General features: G+C 41.5%; 1 protein-coding gene across 1 annotated transcript in view; it reads right to left on the bottom strand.

Moving 5' to 3' along the window:
- Positions 1-20,797, bottom strand: part of LOC146866268 (alcohol dehydrogenase 1-like) — a 355,353-nt gene that overhangs the window by 210,839 nt on the left and 123,717 nt on the right. The window contains exon 2 of the mRNA XM_085635163.1: positions 2,072-2,173. Coding sequence (XP_085491289.1) covers positions 2,072-2,173 — 102 coding nt within the window. The remainder of the gene's footprint in view (positions 1-2,071; positions 2,174-20,797) is intronic.

A 20,797-nucleotide genomic window follows, 5' to 3' on the forward strand; every position in this document is an offset into this window, starting at 1 on the left:
CCTCTTTCATTTGTACACAAGTCAAAGAGGAGCATTGGTGGTTGGTGACAGAAATGTAACAACATGCCTTTGACACAGCCGTGGTAAGTCGCATCCCCAGCACAAAAACAAGCAAAATCTAGGCAGTTTCCTGTAAGATAATATGGCAGAAGAGGGAATAGATATTTAAATAACATACCCCTTCCTCATCTGCCCACTGATTGTATGGAAACAATCTGTTTGCTATTCCTACCACACACAGGCCTTGCCATTTTACAATCATAGGACTACCTTAAAACAAATGCAAACTCTGGTAGGAATATAAAGTCAGGTAGCTGGCCATGGTTAATTTGAGCTGATGGTTGCAGGTTGCATCCACCAGCACTCATTTCTGGAGACCATCGCTTGTTTTTAATCATCAAACTTTGACCTAGAACAAGAGAGAGAAAGGCAGAGAAGGGGTGAAGGGGGAAGAGAATGGCTTTAGAACTGTAACAAAGGGGGACACAGAGATGGAAAATTTCGCAATAATGAAATAAAGGGGCAAGACGTGTAGGATGGTGGACAAAAGAAGCATGAGACAGAATCAAAAGTAGGTGCTAGATGTGTAAATATCAGAATAGCAATTTTCTGTTTCTGTGTTTTTTTGTGACTCGCAATTAGGAAAAAGCTATTCCTAATATTTGAAACTCTTTGGAGTTTCATCATCAGTTATTTTATTTCGGTACATGGTCATCAAAGTTTTGCACAGGGTTAAGAACATTCAATCTTTCAGTTTAAAGAGGTTTTGGTAAATACAAAAAAGATAAAAATGTAAAAACTTGTTATGAATTAAAATAACAACCTTTCTAATTAATTTTAACAATGACAGATCTCAATTCTGAAGATCTAGTTTAAAAAAGTGCATCACAAGTGCAAGTAAAGAAGAATGCACAATACAAAATATTATTGCACAAAGTATGCATCTTATTAGCCAACATTTATCTAAATTATCAACACATCCATTGTACCTTTTGAGTATCATTAATGATTCGTAGTGGGTCACAAATAGACCTACCACATGAATATCAATGAGGTAAGTCGCAATTTGTGACCCACTAAGATTCGCTGCCATCACAGGGATTGGGGCCTGCTGTGGTCAACCGACCACCATGACTGTGATTGCTTTTAAATAAAGCAATCTTTTTTTTTAAAATGCAGCCTGTTTTCCATAAAGGAAAACGGGATGCGTTTAAAAAGAAAAACATTATACTTTTAAGTTTCATTTTTTAAGAGAAGGCGCTCTTAAAATATATTTTGGTAACCATTGTCAAAGGAGAAGGGGAACCTTGTGATCCCCTTTCCATTTGCGTGTGGGTTCTCACCATTTCTCAAATGGAAGTAAGTTGCCAATGTTTTGCAACCGCATTACGGTGGCAAAACATTCATACACACCATTTTTAATAGGTATTAATAAGGGACAACCTCAAAAACCACTCCTTCCAAATACCACATCGCAAAACTCACATTGCGATTCGGTCACAAGTTACCGAATCATATTTTGGGCTTTGTATATCCCCAAAAACATTTAGCCCTAGAAATCCTTGGTATTCAGGAACGCCAACATTCTGCATCGCTGGTCAGGGGCTTCTAAGAAAAACGTTTTTGCATCAGAACATGTTACAAATTCAGCACTTGTAGTTCGAAAGTACCACAATCTGAAATATGACACTATTGCCATCTTGAAATCACTCCACTGGCTTAACCTGTAACAAAATTAAAAATAGTGTCAATCATCCCCAAGGGATTCAGGAGTATGCCCACTGTACCTACGGTAGTGGTCACTATATCACCATAGGAAATGTTAGGACCAGCCAAATCTCTACAGTTTTCCAATCCATGTAAACTCCAAAAAGAAAAGTAGGAAAATAATATTGGACCTGGTTTTCATCAACTGTCAAACTTTTATATAAAGTCCATCTGAAATGGATTTGAGGTAACGTGTGTCAGTCAATCAGAGCATTCATTTGAGAAATGTATACTCTTGTCCATGGAATCTAATATCAGGTTCATGCTTCAAAAGACAGAAAACTATTGGAAAGCCTTTCTTTACCTTAATCCGCACTTCATGGTCCTTTGGTGGGGCAACCTCTATCTCTTCTATAGACAGAGGTTTTTTGGGCTCCCAGGCAATTGCAGCCTTGCATTTTATAACCTAGGAAAAAAATATGATGGAAAATAGTTATTTGTTTTTTTAGAATGTGCCAAAGTGTTTAGTTATACAAATGTATATTAATAAGTAAGATAATGGAAATTTAAAACACAAAGGGTCTGATTTTGAGTTTGGGGGAGGGGTTACTTCATCACAAAACTGTTGGCCATCCCAGTGTTAAAAGTGCCATAGGATATAAGGGACTTGTAATATAGCATATGAGATATCCATCACATTTGTAATAGACTAACTCATCCGCCAAACTAAAGAAGGCCAGTTCCCGTTGTCTCTTTGAATGTTGGCAGAAGTGACATTTGCAATCATGGCAGTAAAACTGTAGCCAGAGCTCTTACACTGTGCAGATTTACACTGCAGTGCTCAATGGGCAAGTTGAATATTCACAAAAAATTATTGCAAAACGTGGCAAAAATGGTGGAACCTTGAAACCTATGCAAGAACTGAGCACGTCCAGTTTCTATACACTTATTGGTTTTGTGGATGGAATGCTAGAGATAGCAAGTCTTCATGCCATGCACTGTAGATCTCAAAATCAAAAAGGTCGGTCTTGAGGAAAAATCAAATCAAAGAGCAGCCTTGACTAAAAGACCCAATCTATTATTAGTATTTTCATAAGTGTTACATTTAGGGCCTGATTACAATGGGTCGGATAATTCGAGGTTGAAGGCGGAATTACGAGTTTGAAGGTGTTGAACCCATTCAAAATTTTTGGGATGCGTTAAATCACTCAACCTTTGTTAGATTTCAGCTGGTCAAACCTGCCGAAATTTAACATGGAAAAGGATACTGTATTTACTGTAGCATGTGGATTTTCGTGCCTTTCCCACCTACTGGTAATAGGTGTTGTTTATCGCACCAGATAAATAACGTACTCAGAAGTATTGTTATTTATCAGGTGTGTTAAATAACTCCTAAACTAATCAGCCCTTTTTTTTATAAGGCACAGGCCAGGATTCCTACTGGTGACCCCTAGTTCGTAAATCAAATTTTTCAGCAGATTCATGAGCCCTATGAAGTACCACTATAAGCAAAATGCAAACAGACATCTCCATAAATGCCACTGGTGTGAAAATGATCAAATTGGCCAAAGACAAAAGGTGTATTGTCATTATGTATTTGATGCAACAGTGTTTAATTTCGCTCCATTACCCCTTTTTCTCCGAAGATAGATTTATCAACCCCATAGAGCATTGGCACAGCAAACAATTCAGTACGAAGTTCATTTAGGTCAGTATTGGTGTGGGTTGTGATGCCTGTTAGAGTAAGGAGGCAGAAACAGACAAGGTGCTGAATGAAAGACTCACTTTGAGTCAATATCAGACCATCTAAAATAACTCCACTGACTCCCAGTACAAAAGCGTAACACTTTAGTGTTGGCTCGCAGAATGCTTTAGAACTCCAGTCTCAAATTTCTCATTGAGAGGTTTCAGCATTGCAACCTCCCCAACCCCTTGAGGTCATCAGATGCCCTTCTGTTTAAGATACCTAAGGTCAGGCTTGCCAGAAAGAGAGGCCATTCCTTTTCCTTCCAGGCGACTAAGGCCTGGAACAACTTAACATCTGCCTTCCACTATATCAGCAATTAAAGAACTTCTAGTGAACTGTTGAAAACCTAGCTATTTTTTGCTCCCCAAGGGGTACGTTTGGCAGGTGTCCCTTGTTCTGCAGTACCGGGATGCTCCTTGTGTCTCTCTTTCTTGATTGGGTCCCGCCTGAAAGTTTGGGATGGACTGTTCTCATGAGGTCAGGGTCACTTCTGATTTTAGAATTCTCCTTAATGGCATAGTGGACAAAAAGCAATAGTTCGAATGCTTCCCTGGGTGATTGCCAGTGGTTTGGTCTACTTGCAAGCATTGCTATCACCACCGCCTTATTTGTGTATGACAGTCAACTATATTGTATAACAGTTCTTTCAGCTCACAAATTGAAAGAGGCCTTAGCTACTTTTGTTGGCTGTAGAAGTCTGAAAGGTCTTAAGTTAATTCAAACGTATCTAGTGGCTTCCCAATCATGTCGGAAACTGCCCTGACAAATTGCTTTCTTTAGGGCTTGATAAAGCTGTTGCATGTACTAGCTAAAATTCAGTTTTTGTGGAATTAAACTTCAGCATCCCAAGTTGTGAGGTTCATAGTGTGATACCAAAATATAGTTTTTAGAATATCGACTGACATAGATATTGTGTCCCAAATAGCATTTACAAACAAAATAACAGTGTTAATGTAGTGTGGCTACTGAGTTGAATACACTGTGTAGGAAGATGCGCAAGTTGTAGTAACCTGAAGATGTTGCATAAATGATAAACGTAAGGAACAATTATGCATTTACAATGAAATAATTGTGTGCAGTTTAAGTTTGATTTGTAGTTAAAAAATAAATTAACAAATAATTTAAAGGTGGGGCATAAATTATAACTGTAAGTTATAACTACAACAATTTGTAACATTTCAGTATTTTAACTTTGGCTTGTATAGAAAGAATAAGTAAAGTTGTCTTAAATCTTACAAAGGTTTAGCCTTTGGTTTTTTAATTGAATGTCAGTGTTTTTTCTATTTGAATAAAAATAAGTTCCTAATTGTAGAGTTTACTGTCGTGAGTGGTACAGTAGTGTGAAGGAGAGTGTTGTGCAGTGTACTGTTATAGAGTGTACTGTCGTGGAGTAGAGTGAAGTGGAATAGAGTGGAGTGTGGTACAGTGGAGTGGTGTACAGTGAAACAGCGTACAGAGGAGTTGTGTAGAGTGGTGTGGCGTAGAGCGGAGTTGCACAGATTGGAGTGTTGTAGAGTGGAGTGTTGTAGAGTGGAGTGTTGTAGAGTGGAGTGGGGAGGAGTGAATGCGGTACAGTGGAGTGGCGCAGACTGGAGAGTTGTACAGTGGAATGTTGTAGAGTGGAGTGGGGAAGAGTAGAGTGGAGTAGAGTGGAGTGGAGTGGCATAGCGCACAGTGTAGTAAATTGTTATTGAGTAAAGTGTTGTTAATCGGAGTGGCATGTTGCACAGTACAGTGGACTGTTGTGGTGTGTCAGAGAGTGTGGAAAGTGTTGTAGAGTGAAGTAGAGTGTTGTACACTGGGGTATGGGGCACAGAGCAGGGTACAGGGTTGTATGGTGTACTGTAGGGGCATAACGTGGAGTACCGTGTTGTATAGTGGCACAGAGTGTAATAGAGTCTTGTAGAGTGTAGTTGCATAGAGTACAGCAGAGTGTTGTACAGTGGGCAGGTACTGAGTGGAATGTTATACAGTGCCATGGATGGGATAAAGTGTCAAACAGTGGAGTAGAGTGGAGTGGAGGAGTCCAGTGGAGTGACATAGCTTATAGTTGAGTAGCATGTTCTAGTGCATTCCTCTAGAACAGTGGTGTGGAGTTGAGTAGCGTGGAATGGAGTAGTGTACAATGGAGTAATGTGTTGTAGAGTGAAGTGGTGTGTGGTACAATGGAGTGCCATGGTGTTTTGTAGAGTGTCGAAAAGTGTCTTAGAGAGGAGTAGAGTGTCACAGAGTAGATTAAAGTATTGTACAGTGAAGTGGCATGGAGTAAATCAGAATGGATCTCACATTTTTCTAAACTGTACAATAATCAAACCAGTGACGTACAGGGAACTAAGGTGAATGGGGCCGACCTTGAACCTCCTGTCCCCTTTCAAAAACTATTCCTGGATTTTACCTTGAGGGAGGTCAATGCTGCCATAAATGCAAGTCTTGGCGGATGGAATCCCGGTGGACCTATATAAATCCAATTTGGGACTTCGGGGTCCACTCTTAACACAAGTTTTTAATGCATGCTGTACTAAGGGGTTTTTAATGACCTGGTATGATTCCATAATTGTCCCCATTGTTAAGAAGGGAGATAGGGCGAATCCAGCCTGTTATCGCCCGATCTCTTTACTGGATTCTACCGTGAAGATTATAGGACTGGTGATCCTAGAAAGACTTCAGGTTTGGGCGGAGGAGTAAGGAATTATAAGTGACCTACAGTACGGTTTTTGTAAGGGCCGGGGGACAATCGAACAGGGATTAAATCTACATATGTTATTAGAGAAATATACTAAAGCAAAAAGGGAAAGACTGTTTTTAACTTTTGTTGATTTAGCGGCTGCATTTGATTGCTTCGTTCACGAAAAATTATGGATGATTTTAGAGGGGCAGGGGGGAGATATTTTATTGATTTCCTTTTTAAGGCAACTTTACTCAGGGGCAAGGCAAGGGTGCGCTTTGGACTGGACGGGGACTGTACAAAAAAAATTAGAGTGAAGAAAGGCATTAGGCAAGGCTGTGTTCTCGCCCCATTTTTATTTACATTTTATATAAATGACTTAGAGACCTCCCTGGTTAAGGAGTGCAGGGATTTACCATTAGCAGAAACTCGCCCTATCCCTGCACTCCTGTACACAGATGACGCAGTCCTTATGGCCCGTACGCCTCTCGGTCTCCAAAGGGTAGTTACCTCTTTTACAAGTTTTATGTTTAACTTGGGCCTTACAATTAATTGCTCAAAAACTTTCGCAATGAATTGTGGCAATGGGTCCATTAAAAAGAGTAATACCATTTTTATTAACACTAAGGCTATAGAGTGCACTACAACTTTTTCTTATTTATGGATTTTATTTGACCAATCAGGAACTTGGTCTAGGGTAGTTAAATCTAGAAGGTTTTTATTTAGCAAGTCACTGATGGCATTAACCAACTTCAGCAGAAAATTAGGAAAACGCTCCCCAGGGGAATTACTGCATATATATAAGGCGGAATGTGTTGCGATTGCCACTTATGGAGCAGGTATCTGAGGGTTTGCCAATGTAAGTTTATTACAGATGGCAGAAAACACATTTCTTAAATTCCTCTTATCACTACCAGACAGTACACCTAATTTTATTTGCCATGCTGAACTCAGTTTGCCCTACATGGAGGACGTGATTAAGATCCAGCCTGTCTTCCTCTGGCACAGGGTCTGGACCACAGACGAGACTGCTTTCAATCGTCATATATTAAAAGACGCTCAGGAGATGGATGGTGTTAAACATATAAGATGTCTAGAATATGTTTAAAAATGTGTAGTTCATCTAGGACATCAAGAATATTACAACGATCCCCATACTATGTGTAATCTGTCCAGAAAGGATCTAAAGTATAGTTGCATGCAATACCTGAGTGAATTGAGAATTATGACCGAAATGAAGAAACCAACGGTCCAGTCTCACCATCTTACCCTGGCCTTTGAAAATATTCAGCCATATGTTCTATTAGTCACTAGTGACTACGAGCAATTCCTGCTAACACGCTTCAGATTAAACATACTATACAGAGCGCTAAGCTTCTCCGAACAAAATGATTGGTCTAGAACATTAGGTAAATGGCCATGTGACGATGTTTCGGGACAATCGTCCATACATATACTGTTTTTTTGTCAATTTTATTGTATTCCAAGAAAAAAGATGGATCATGCCAGTGCTAAAACGGCTGGGACTGAGACAATGTTGCCCTGCATTTTTGGCATTACAATGTTTGGATAATGAATTTACCATTGCCTCTATTACTGCCTTTTTAAAAAGTGTTTTTAAATCAAGGACATCAATTGTGATATGATATATAGTTGTTTTAAAAACGTTCAGGGATTTTTTTCAACTGTGTAAAATATGAATTGTGCTTTTATGGTTTACTCTGTATAGTAACCGAATAAAGTTATTTCAATCTGAATCTGAGTAAATAGTGGGATTTCCATATGGCTTATACTTTCCCAAGTAAAACTGTGCATTTGTTGGACAACATAACCTTTAGAACTGGGTGTGACTGATGTCACGCACACCATCCGGATATGTTGTCCGTAGTCCTCCCAGCTCACAGTGCACCATCTGTACCCCTAGCCTTACAAGATAGCACATGGATGTGCAAACTCAGAACATGACAACCCTGACTCCCACAAGAAAATTGTGTTAAGAGATCTAGAACCCTTTTGCTTAGTTACTTATGCATACTCAAAGAGATACACAAGAAATATGAAGTAAAGTGTTTCAATATTTATTGAAACATTGTGATGCTTGGGTAAAATCATTGTCCTGAAATAATCCATAGAAGAAAACAGAATAATGTTATTAGCATTACTAGAATGGTGGAAAAGATAACAGTTCAGCCATTACTGATCGCAGCAAATATAGGCTTGTAAAACATTGTACTCCTACCTAGCGCTTCCTAACCTATCATGTCTTGGGTGAGTGAATCTGCCAAATCCCTGTAGGGCAGGGGTCTTCAATCTGTGGGGCGCAACTCCCAAGGGGGCTGTGAAGTCGTATAAAGGGGGTCGTGCATTCCCGGTCGCACTTCTGCCTAGAACTGGAATCTAAAATGCTCCTTTTATCATGCCCACCCTCTCCCCACTGCTGTCTTTGGGATTCCTCTGCTCTGTCCTCGCTGTTAGCTATTGCCATTCTCCAACCTCCTTTTGTCCAGCTGGCTTGAGGAAAGCCCACATTGGCTATCCCGGGCTGGGGGCAGAGGGGCAGGGAGGGGAGGCAGTCACACTTCCACCTGCGTCAATGTAAGGAATAATCTTTTCAAACTAAAATGTTTTTTAAAGACAAAACTAGTCATTCTTACAAAAACCCAAGGACCAGATCTCAGAGGAAAATGCACTCTTTGCAAATGCAAAGCCCTGTGTAGCTCACATTTCTCTGTGTGCTTGCTTCCCCGTGAGTGTGCATGCAGGGCACATACTATTATCAATTACCCCAATCAGCTCAGTTCTCCCTGACAACTGCGTACACACCTTAAAACCCCACTGTGCACTGTCCTAGTGGCATCTACCAAGCCAGTTATATTTGGTAAATAGCATGAATTTAACTTACTGATATCTGTTATTGGACTTTTATTGCAAAGGTGTCGCACATGCTTTACAATATGACACTTCCATTTCTCCTTTAAAGTCCCCTAGGGTGGCAGTCACATTCCCACCTCACCACCAGAAGGAGCAAACTTTCCCACAAAAAGGATTTTTTAAGACAAAAATAGCCATTCATGACTCAATAATGTGTTATTTTCATTGAGTATTCAACACATGAAATAAGGAGAATCTAACCAGAGGCGTCACATGTGTGCACTCGGACCCAAGCTCTAAGGGGCTATGCCATTTACTTTCTTCCTGAGGCGGGGGTAGGGCAGTTGGCTGCAGGTGCTCTTTCCATTTTAGAAATGGCACTGCCATCAGGCAGCTGACAGAAGGGCAGTGTGCTTGGTGGAAGAGGGGCAGGCATATCTCTGAAGGGAAGAAGGGGAAGAGCCTGGACATATAAAGCACTGTCTGTTTGAAGTTATGCGATAATGAGAGACAGGGCCTCACATACTTTAACTGACAGAGATGTGGGATGGGAGATGGGGTATGCGAGGCCATTTGGAAGGCAAGGAGAGAGGTGTGGAGCCAGTGGTGAGAGCAGGGATGTGGGTGTGAGAGGTGACTGGAGAGAAGGGGTAGATGATGTGATGAAAGTGAGGAGAGCCAAGGTGAGAGACGTGGAAGAGTGTGAGGGGTGAGAGAGGAGGATGTGAGAGGTGAGGATGTGAGAGGTGAAGAGAGATGTGGGTGAGAGGAGATAGGAGGAGAGAAGACAGCTGAGAGAGGTGAGGGCATCAGAGAATTCAATTTGAGAGGTCAGGGATGAGGAGAAATGTGAAGTGGCAAAGGAATTGTGGAAACGCAAGAGGTGAGTGTGAGAGAAAGGGGAAGGCAGAGAGGAGGGCTACTATTAAAGGATGAGAGAAGATAGCTGAGAGGTGATTTGTGAGGTAAATAGAGAATTTGATGCAACATGAGTGAGGGAGAGCAGCGATAGGGGAATAGAGAGAGTTTTCGGGTGGGTGCTGAGGTGAGATGGATGTAGGTTCAAGAAGGTGTGGACGAACAAAGGAGATATGGGAATGATGAATGTGGGGGAAGGTAGAAATGTAAGATACAAATAGATAAGACAGAAATTTCAAGGTAGAGACTAGAGGTGAATGAGAAGTGCTGAAGATTGAGAGAGGAGACGGGACCAGGGAGGCCATGAGATAAATGAGAGAGACTGTTAGAGATGAGGGGATTGAAAACACAGAACATCGAGGGGTGATTAAAGGTGAAGTGAGAGGTTGAATGGGGAGAGTTCAAAAGTTGTAAAAAGGGGTGAAAGAAAATGGCCTGCAAAGGGAGAGAGGGCTCTGGGTTTGAGAGAGGGGAGAAGGATAGAAGGGAGGAGGTGAGAGGAAAGAGGTGTGGGTAACCTGCTTAACTCTGCACAAGGCCACCTTGGTTTTAAGGGACCTCTGCTGCTCTCGGGCAGAGCCAGGTGAACTTCTAATGTGGCGACACTGCAGAGTGGAAGTTCCTTCATAGAGGATGACTAGACATCTTTCTGTTGTTTATTGCTGTATTTTGGGTATAAACTGGTACTGATGAGGTGAAATCTTTGCCCAGTATTACCATGTGTAAAAAATATCAATGTTAGTTGCACTGCCCCATTCGGGGTGGTGTCCCTCTATGCGCACAACACTGTGGGGTAACGAAGTTACCAATCTTCACAAGTATAAGTTTGAATCAAAAGTTCATTTATTCATGATGAAAAGTATGTTGTCATATTGTGAACTTCAAATGTTAAATCACAACGATATAATTCTTTGAGCTTCATCATCGCCGAATGCGAACGTCTCGGCGCGTTTATCCGTGAGGTTGGTGATGTCTTGATAGGCCATGGGTGCTGTGATAGTGGTTGAGCGATGCAGAAAGTCAAGAGATATATATCACGCACACCAATTGTTTGTCAAAAAATTAGATCAATCCTTGACAGGTAATTTGCGTGCAGCTAGAGGAGCGACCTCTGAACCTAGGTCGGTAGATAAATGTTAGTTGCACTGCCCCATTCGGGGTGGTGTCCCTCTATGCGCACAACACTGTGGGGTAACGAAGTTACCAATCTTCACAAGTATAAGTTTGAATCAAAAGTTCATTTATTCATGATGAAAAGTATGTTGTCATATTGTGAACTTCAAATGTTAAATCACAACGATATAATTCTTTGAGCTTCATCATCGCCGAATGCGAACGTCTCGGCGCGTTTATCCGTGAGGTTGGTGATGTCTTGATAGGCCATGGGTGCTGTGATAGTGGTTGAGCGATGCAGAAAGTCAAGAGATATATATCACGCACACCAATTGTTTGTCAAAAAATTAGATCAATCCTTGACAGGTAATTTGCGTGCAGCTAGAGGAGCGACCTCTGAACCTAGGTCGGTAGATAAATGTTAGTTGCACTGCCCCATTCGGGGTGGTGTCCCTCTATGCGCACAACACTGTGGGGTAACGAAGTTACCAATCTTCACAAGTATAAGTTTGAATCAAAAGTTCATTTATTCATGATGAAAAGTATGTTGTCATATTGTGAACTTCAAATGTTAAATCACAACGATATAATTCTTTGAGCTTCATCATCGCCGAATGCGAACGTCTCGGCGCGTTTATCCGTGAGGTTGGTGATGTCTTGATAGGCCATGGGTGCTGTGATAGTGGTTGAGCGATGCAGAAAGTCAAGAGATATATATCACGCACACCAATTGTTTGTCAAAAAATTAGATCAATCCTTGACAGGTAATTTGCGTGCAGCTAGAGGAGCGACCTCTGAACCTAGGTCGGTAGATAAATGTTAGTTGCACTGCCCCATCCGGGGTGGTGTCCCTCTATGCGCACAACACTGTGGGGTAACGAAGTTACCAATCTTCACAAGTATAAGTTTGAATCAAAAGTTCATTTATTCATGATGAAAAGTATGTTGTCATATTGTGAACTTCAAATGTTAAATCACAACGATATAATTCTTTGAGCTTCATCATCGCCGAATGCGAACGTCTCGGCGCGTTTATCCGTGAGGTTGGTGATGTCTTGATAGGCCATGGGTGCTGTGATAGTGGTTGAGCGATGCAGAAAGTCAAGAGATATATATCACGCACACCAATTGTTTGTCAAAAAATTAGATCAATCCTTGACAGGTAATTTGCGTGCAGCTAGAGGAGCGACCTCTGAACCTAGGTCGGTAGATAAATGTTAGTTGCACTGCCCCATTCGGGGTGGTGTCCCTCTATGCGCACAACACTGTGGGGTAACGAAGTTACCAATCTTCACAAGTATAAGTTTGAATCAAAAGTTCATTTATTCATGATGAAAAGTATGTTGTCATATTGTGAACTTCAAATGTTAAATCACAACGATATAATTCTTTGAGCTTCATCATCGCCGAATGCGAACGCCTCGGCGCGTTTATCCGTGAGGTTGGTGATGTCTTGATAGGCCATGGGTGCTGTGATAGTGGTTGAGCGATGCAGAAAGTCAAGAGATATATATCACGCACACCAATTGTTTGTCAAAAAATTAGATCAATCCTTGACAGGTAATTTGCGTGCAGCTAGAGGAGCGACCTCTGAACCTAGGTCGGTAGATAAATGTTAGTTGCACTGCCCCATTCGGGGTGGTGTCCCTCTATGCGCACAACACTGTGGGGTAACGAAGTTACCAATCTTCACAAGTATAAGTTTGAATCAAAAGTTCATTTATTCATGATGAAAAGTATGTTGTCATATTGTGAACTTCAAATGTTAAATCACAACGATATAATTCTTTGAGCTTCATCATCGCCGAATGCGAACGTCTCGGCGCGTTTATCCGTGAGGTTGGTGATGTCTTGATAGCTGCACGCAAATTACCTGTCAAGGATTGATCTAATTTTTTGACAAACAATTGGTGTGCGTGATATATATCTCTTGACTTTCTGCATCGCTCAACCACTATCACAGCACCCATGGCCTATCAAGACATCACCAACCTCACGGATAAACGCGCCGAGACGTTCGCATTCGGCGATGATGAAGCTCAAAGAATTATATCGTTGTGATTTAACATTTGAAGTTCACAATATGACAACATACTTTTCATCATGAATAAATGAACTTTTGATTCAAACTTATACTTGTGAAGATTCGTAACTTCGTTACCCCACAGTGTTGTGCGCATAGAGGGACACCACCCCGAATGGGGCAGTGCAACTAACATTTATCTACCGACCTAGGTTCAGAGGTCGCTCCTCTAGCTGCACGCAAATTACCTGTCAAGGATTGATCTAATTTTTTGACAAACAATTGGTGTGCGTGATATATATCTCTTGACTTTCTGCATCGCTCAACCACTATCACAGCACCCATGGCCTATCAAGACATCACCAACCTCACGGATAAACGCGCCGAGACGTTCGCATTCGGCGATGATGAAGCTCAAAGAATTATATCGTTGTGATTTAACATTTGAAGTTCACAATATGACAACATACTTTTCATCATGAATAAATGAACTTTTGATTCAAACTTATACTTGTGAAGATTGGTAACTTCGTTACCCCACAGTGTTGTGCGCATATAGGGACACCACCCCGAATGGGGCAGTGCAACTAACATTTATCTACCGACCTAGGTTCAGAGGTCGCTCCTCTAGCTGCACGCAAATTACCTGACAAGGATTGATCTAATTTTTTGACAAACAATTGGTGTGCGTGATATATATCTCTTGACTTTCTGCATCGCTCAACCACTATCACAGCACCCATGGCCTATCAAGACATCACCAACCTCACGGATAAACGCGCCGAGACGTTCGCATTCGGCGATGATGAAGCTCAAAGAATTATATCGTTGTGATTTAACATTTGAAGTTCACAATATGACAACATACTTTTCATCATGAATAAATGAACTTTTGATTCAAACTTATACTTGTGAAGATTGGTAACTTCGTTACCCCACAGTGTTGTGCGCATAGAGGGACACCACCCCGAATGGGGCAGTGCAACTAACATTTATCTACCGACCTAGGTTCAGAGGTCGCTCCTCTAGCTGCACGCAAATTACCTGTCAAGGATTGATCTAATTTTTTGACAAACAATTGGTGTGCGTGATATATATCTCTTGACTTTCTGCATCGCTCAACCACTATCACAGCACCCATGGCCTATCAAGACATCACCAACCTCACGGATAAACGCGCCGAGACGTTCGCATTCGGCGATGATGAAGCTCAAAGAATTATATCGTTGTGATTTAACATTTGAAGTTCACAATATGACAACATACTTTTCATCATGAATAAATGAACTTTTGATTCAAACTTATACTTGTGAAGATTGGTAACTTCGTTACCCCACAGTGTTGTGCGCATAGAGGGACACCACCCCGAATGGGGCAGTGCAACTAACATTTATCTACCGACCTAGGTTCAGAGGTCGCTCCTCTAGCTGCACGCAAATTACCTGTCAAGGATTGATCTAATTTTTTGACAAACAATTGGTGTGCGTGATATATATCTCTTGACTTTCTGCATCGCTCAACCACTATCACAGCACCCATGGCCTATCAAGACATCACCAACCTCACGGATAAACGCGCCGAGACGTTCGCATTCGGCGATGATGAAGCTCAAAGAATTATATCGTTGTGATTTAACATTTGAAGTTCACAATATGACAACATACTTTTCATCATGAATAAATGAACTTTTGATTCAAACTTATACTTGTGAAGATTGGTAACTTCGTTACCCCACAGTGTTGTGCGCATAGAGGGACACCACCCCGAATGGGGCAGTGCAACTAACATTTATCTACCGACCTAGGTTCAGAGGTCGCTCCTCTAGCTGCACGCAAATTACCTGTCAAGGATTGATCTAATTTTTTGACAAACAATTGGTGTGCGTGATATATATCTCTTGACTTTCTGCATCGCTCAACCACTATCACAGCACCCATGGCCTATCAAGACATCACCAACCTCACGGATAAACGCGCCGAGACGTTCGCATTCGGCGATGATGAAGCTCAAAGAATTATATCGTTGTGATTTAACATTTGAAGTTCACAATATGACAACATACTTTTCATCATGAATAAATGAACTTTTGATTCAAACTTATACTTGTGAAGATTGGTAACTTCGTTACCCCACAGTGTTGTGCGCATAGAGGGACACCACCCCGAATGGGGCAGTGCAACTAACATTTATCTACCGACCTAGGTTCAGAGGTCGCTCCTCTAGCTGCACGCAAATTACCTGTCAAGGATTGATCTAATTTTTTGACAAACAATTGGTGTGCGTGATATATATCTCTTGACTTTCTGCATCGCTCAACCACTATCACAGCACCCATGGCCTATCAAGACATCACCAACCTCACGGATAAACGCGCCGAGACGTTCGCATTCGGCGATGATGAAGCTCAAAGAATTATATCGTTGTGATTTAACATTTGAAGTTCACAATATGACAACATACTTTTCATCATGAATAAATGAACTTTTGATTCAAACTTATACTTGTGAAGATTGGTAACTTCGTTACCCCACAGTGTTGTGCGCATAGAGGGACACCACCCCGAATGGGGCAGTGCAACTAACATTTATCTACCGACCTAGGTTCAGAGGTCGCTCCTCTAGCTGCACGCAAATTACCTGTCAAGGATTGATCTAATTTTTTGACAAACAATTGGTGTGCGTGATATATATCTCTTGACTTTCTGCATCGCTCAACCACTATCACAGCACCCATGGCCTATCAAGACATCACCAACCTCACGGATAAACGCGCCGAGACGTTCGCATTCGGCGATGATGAAGCTCAAAGAATTATATCGTTGTGATTTAACATTTGAAGTTCACAATATGACAACATACTTTTCATCATGAATAAATGAACTTTTGATTCAAACTTATACTTGTGAAGATTGGTAACTTCGTTACCCCACAGTGTTGTGCGCATAGAGGGACACCACCCCGAATGGGGCAGTGCAACTAACATTTATCTACCGACCTAGGTTCAGAGGTCGCTCCTCTAGCTGCACGCAAATTACCTGTCAAGGATTGATCTAATTTTTTGACAAACAATTGGTGTGCGTGATATATATCTCTTGACTTTCTGCATCGCTCAACCACTATCACAGCACCCATGGCCTATCAAGACATCACCAACCTCACGGATAAACGCGCCGAGACGTTCGCATTCGGCGATGATGAAGCTCAAAGAATTATATCGTTGTGATTTAACATTTGAAGTTCACAATATGACAACATACTTTTCATCATGAATAAATGAACTTTTGATTCAAACTTATACTTGTGAAGATTGGTAACTTCGTTACCCCACAGTGTTGTGCGCATAGAGGGACACCACCCCGAATGGGGCAGTGCAACTAACATTTATCTACCGACCTAGGTTCAGAGGTCGCTCCTCTAGCTGCACGCAAATTACCTGTCAAGGATTGATCTAATTTTTTGACAAACAATTGGTGTGCGTGATATATATCTCTTGACTTTCTGCATCGCTCAACCACTATCACAGCACCCATGGCCTATCAAGACATCACCAACCTCACGGATAAACGCGCCGAGACGTTCGCATTCGGCGATGATGAAGCTCAAAGAATTATATCGTTGTGATTTAACATTTGAAGTTCACAATATGACAACATACTTTTCATCATGAATAAATGAACTTTTGATTCAAACTTATACTTGTGAAGATTGGTAACTTCGTTACCCCACAGTGTTGTGCGCATAGAGGGACACCACCCCGAATGGGGCAGTGCAACTAACATTTATCTACCGACCTAGGTTCAGAGGTCGCTCCTCTAGCTGCACGCAAATTACCTGTCAAGGATTGATCTAATTTTTTGACAAACAATTGGTGTGCGTGATATATATCTCTTGACTTTCTGCATCGCTCAACCACTATCACAGCACCCATGGCCTATCAAGACATCACCAACCTCACGGATAAACGCGCCGAGACGTTCGCATTCGGCGATGATGAAGCTCAAAGAATTATATCGTTGTGATTTAACATTTGAAGTTCACAATATGACAACATACTTTTCATCATGAATAAATGAACTTTTGATTCAAACTTATACTTGTGAAGATTGGTAACTTCGTTACCCCACAGTGTTGTGCGCATAGAGGGACACCACCCCGAATGGGGCAGTGCAACTAACATTTATCTACCGACCTAGGTTCAGAGGTCGCTCCTCTAGCTGCACGCAAATTACCTGTCAAGGATTGATCTAATTTTTTGACAAACAATTGGTGTGCGTGATATATATCTCTTGACTTTCTGCATCGCTCAACCACTATCACAGCACCCATGGCCTATCAAGACATCACCAACCTCACGGATAAACGCGCCGAGACGTTCGCATTCGGCGATGATGAAGCTCAAAGAATTATATCGTTGTGATTTAACATTTGAAGTTCACAATATGACAACATACTTTTCATCATGAATAAATGAACTTTTGATTCAAACTTATACTTGTGAAGATTGGTAACTTCGTTACCCCACAGTGTTGTGCGCATATAGGGACACCACCCCGAATGGGGCAGTGCAACTAACATTTATCTACCGACCTAGGTTCAGAGGTCGCTCCTCTAGCTGCACGCAAATTACCTGTCAAGGATTGATCTAATTTTTTGACAAACAATTGGTGTGCGTGATATATATCTCTTGACTTTCTGCATCGCTCAACCACTATCACAGCACCCATGGCCTATCAAGACATCACCAACCTCACGGATAAACGCGCCGAGACGTTCGCATTCGGCGATGATGAAGCTCAAAGAATTATATCGTTGTGATTTAACATTTGAAGTTCACAATATGACAACATACTTTTCATCATGAATAAATGAACTTTTGATTCAAACTTATACTTGTGAAGATTGGTAACTTCGTTACCCCACAGTGTTGTGCGCATAGAGGGACACCACCCCGAATGGGGCAGTGCAACTAACATTTATCTACCGACCTAGGTTCAGAGGTCGCTCCTCTAGCTGCACGCAAATTACCTGTCAAGGATTGATCTAATTTTTTGACAAACAATTGGTGTGCGTGATATATATCTCTTGACTTTCTGCATCGCTCAACCACTATCACAGCACCCATGGCCTATCAAGACATCACCAACCTCACGGATAAACGCGCCGAGACGTTCGCATTCGGCGATGATGAAGCTCAAAGAATTATATCGTTGTGATTTAACATTTGAAGTTCACAATATGACAACATACTTTTCATCATGAATAAATGAACTTTTGATTCAAACTTATACTTGTGAAGATTGGTAACTTCGTTACCCCACAGTGTTGTGCGCATAGAGGGACACCACCCCGAATGGGGCAGTGCAACTAACATTTATCTACCGACCTAGGTTCAGAGGTCGCTCCTCTAGCTGCACGCAAATTACCTGTCAAGGATTGATCTAATTTTTTGACAAACAATTGGTGTGCGTGATATATATCTCTTGACTTTCTGCATCGCTCAACCACTATCACAGCACCCATGGCCTATCAAGACATCACCAACCTCACGGATAAACGCGCCGAGACGTTCGCATTCGGCGATGATGAAGCTCAAAGAATTATATCGTTGTGATTTAACATTTGAAGTTCACAATATGACAACATACTTTTCATCATGAATAAATGAACTTTTGATTCAAACTTATACTTGTGAAGATTGGTAACTTCGTTACCCCACAGTGTTGTGCGCATAGAGGGACACCACCCCGAATGGGGCAGTGCAACTAACATTTATCTACCGACCTAGGTTCAGAGGTCGCTCCTCTAGCTGCACGCAAATTACCTGTCAAGGATTGATCTAATTTTTTGACAAACAATTGGTGTGCGTGATATATATCTCTTGACTTTCTGCATCGCTCAACCACTATCACAGCACCCATGGCCTATCAAGACATCACCAACCTCACGGATAAACGCGCCGAGACGTTCGCATTCGGCGATGATGAAGCTCAAAGAATTATATCGTTGTGATTTAACATTTGAAGTTCACAATATGACAACATACTTTTCATCATGAATAAATGAACTTTTGATTCAAACTTATACTTGTGAAGATTGGTAACTTCGTTACCCCACAGTGTTGTGCGCATAGAGGGACACCACCCCGAATGGGGCAGTGCAACTAACATTTATCTACCGACCTAGGTTCAGAGGTCGCTCCTCTAGCTGCACGCAAATTACCTGTCAAGGATTGATCTAATTTTTTGACAAACAATTGGTGTGCGTGATATATATCTCTTGACTTTCTGCATCGCTCAACCACTATCACAGCACCCATGGCCTATCAAGACATCACCAACCTCACGGATAAACGCGCCGAGACGTTCGCATTCGGCGATGATGAAGCTCAAAGAATTATATCGTTGTGATTTAACATTTGAAGTTCACAATATGACAACATACTTTTCATCATGAATAAATGAACTTTTGATTCAAACTTATACTTGTGAAGATTGGTAACTTCGTTACCCCACAGTGTTGTGCGCATAGAGGGACACCACCCCGAATGGGGCAGTGCAACTAACATTTATCTACCGACCTAGGTTCAGAGGTCGCTCCTCTAGCTGCACGCAAATTACCTGTCAAGGATTGATCTAATTTTTTGACAAACAATTGGTGTGCGTGATATATATCTCTTGACTTTCTGCATCGCTCAACCACTATCACAGCACCCATGGCCTATCAAGACATCACCAACCTCACGGATAAACGCGCCGAGACGTTCGCATTCGGCGATGATGAAGCTCAAAGAATTATATCGTTGTGATTTAACATTTGAAGTTCACAATATGACAACATACTTTTCATCATGAATAAATGAACTTTTGATTCAAACTTATACTTGTGAAGATTGGTAACTTCGTTACCCCACAGTGTTGTGCGCATAGAGGGACACCACCCCGAATGGGGCAGTGCAACTAACATTTATCTACCGACCTAGGTTCAGAGGTCGCTCCTCTAGCTGCACGCAAATTACCTGTCAAGGATTGATCTAATTTTTTGACAAACAATTGGTGTGCGTGATATATATCTCTTGACTTTCTGCATCGCTCAACCACTATCACAGCACCCATGGCCTATCAAGACATCACCAACCTCACGGATAAACGCGCCGAGACGTTCGCATTCGGCGATGATGAAGCTCAAAGAATTATATCGTTGTGATTTAACATTTGAAGTTCACAATATGACAACATACTTTTCATCATGAATAAATGAACTTTTGATTCAAACTTATACTTGTGAAGATTGGTAACTTCGTTACCCCACAGTGTTGTGCGCATAGAGGGACACCACCCCGAATGGGGCAGTGCAACTAACATTTATCTACCGACCTAGGTTCAGAGGTCGCTCCTCTAGCTGCACGCAAATTACCTGTCAAGGATTGATCTAATTTTTTGACAAACAATTGGTGTGCGTGATATATATCTCTTGACTTTCTGCATCGCTCAACCACTATCACAGCACCCATGGCCTATCAAGACATCACCAACCTCACGGATAAACGCGCCGAGACGTTCGCATTCGGCGATGATGAAGCTCAAAGAATTATATCGTTGTGATTTAACATTTGAAGTTCACAATATGACAACATACTTTTCATCATGAATAAATGAACTTTTGATTCAAACTTATACTTGTGAAGATTGGTAACTTCGTTACCCCACAGTGTTGTGCGCATAGAGGGACACCACCCCGAATGGGGCAGTGCAACT

The sequence above is a fragment of the Triturus cristatus genome, chromosome 2_1 (assembly GCF_964204655.1).
Source record: "Triturus cristatus chromosome 2_1, aTriCri1.1, whole genome shotgun sequence".
Lineage (NCBI taxonomy): Eukaryota > Metazoa > Chordata > Amphibia > Caudata > Salamandridae > Triturus > Triturus cristatus.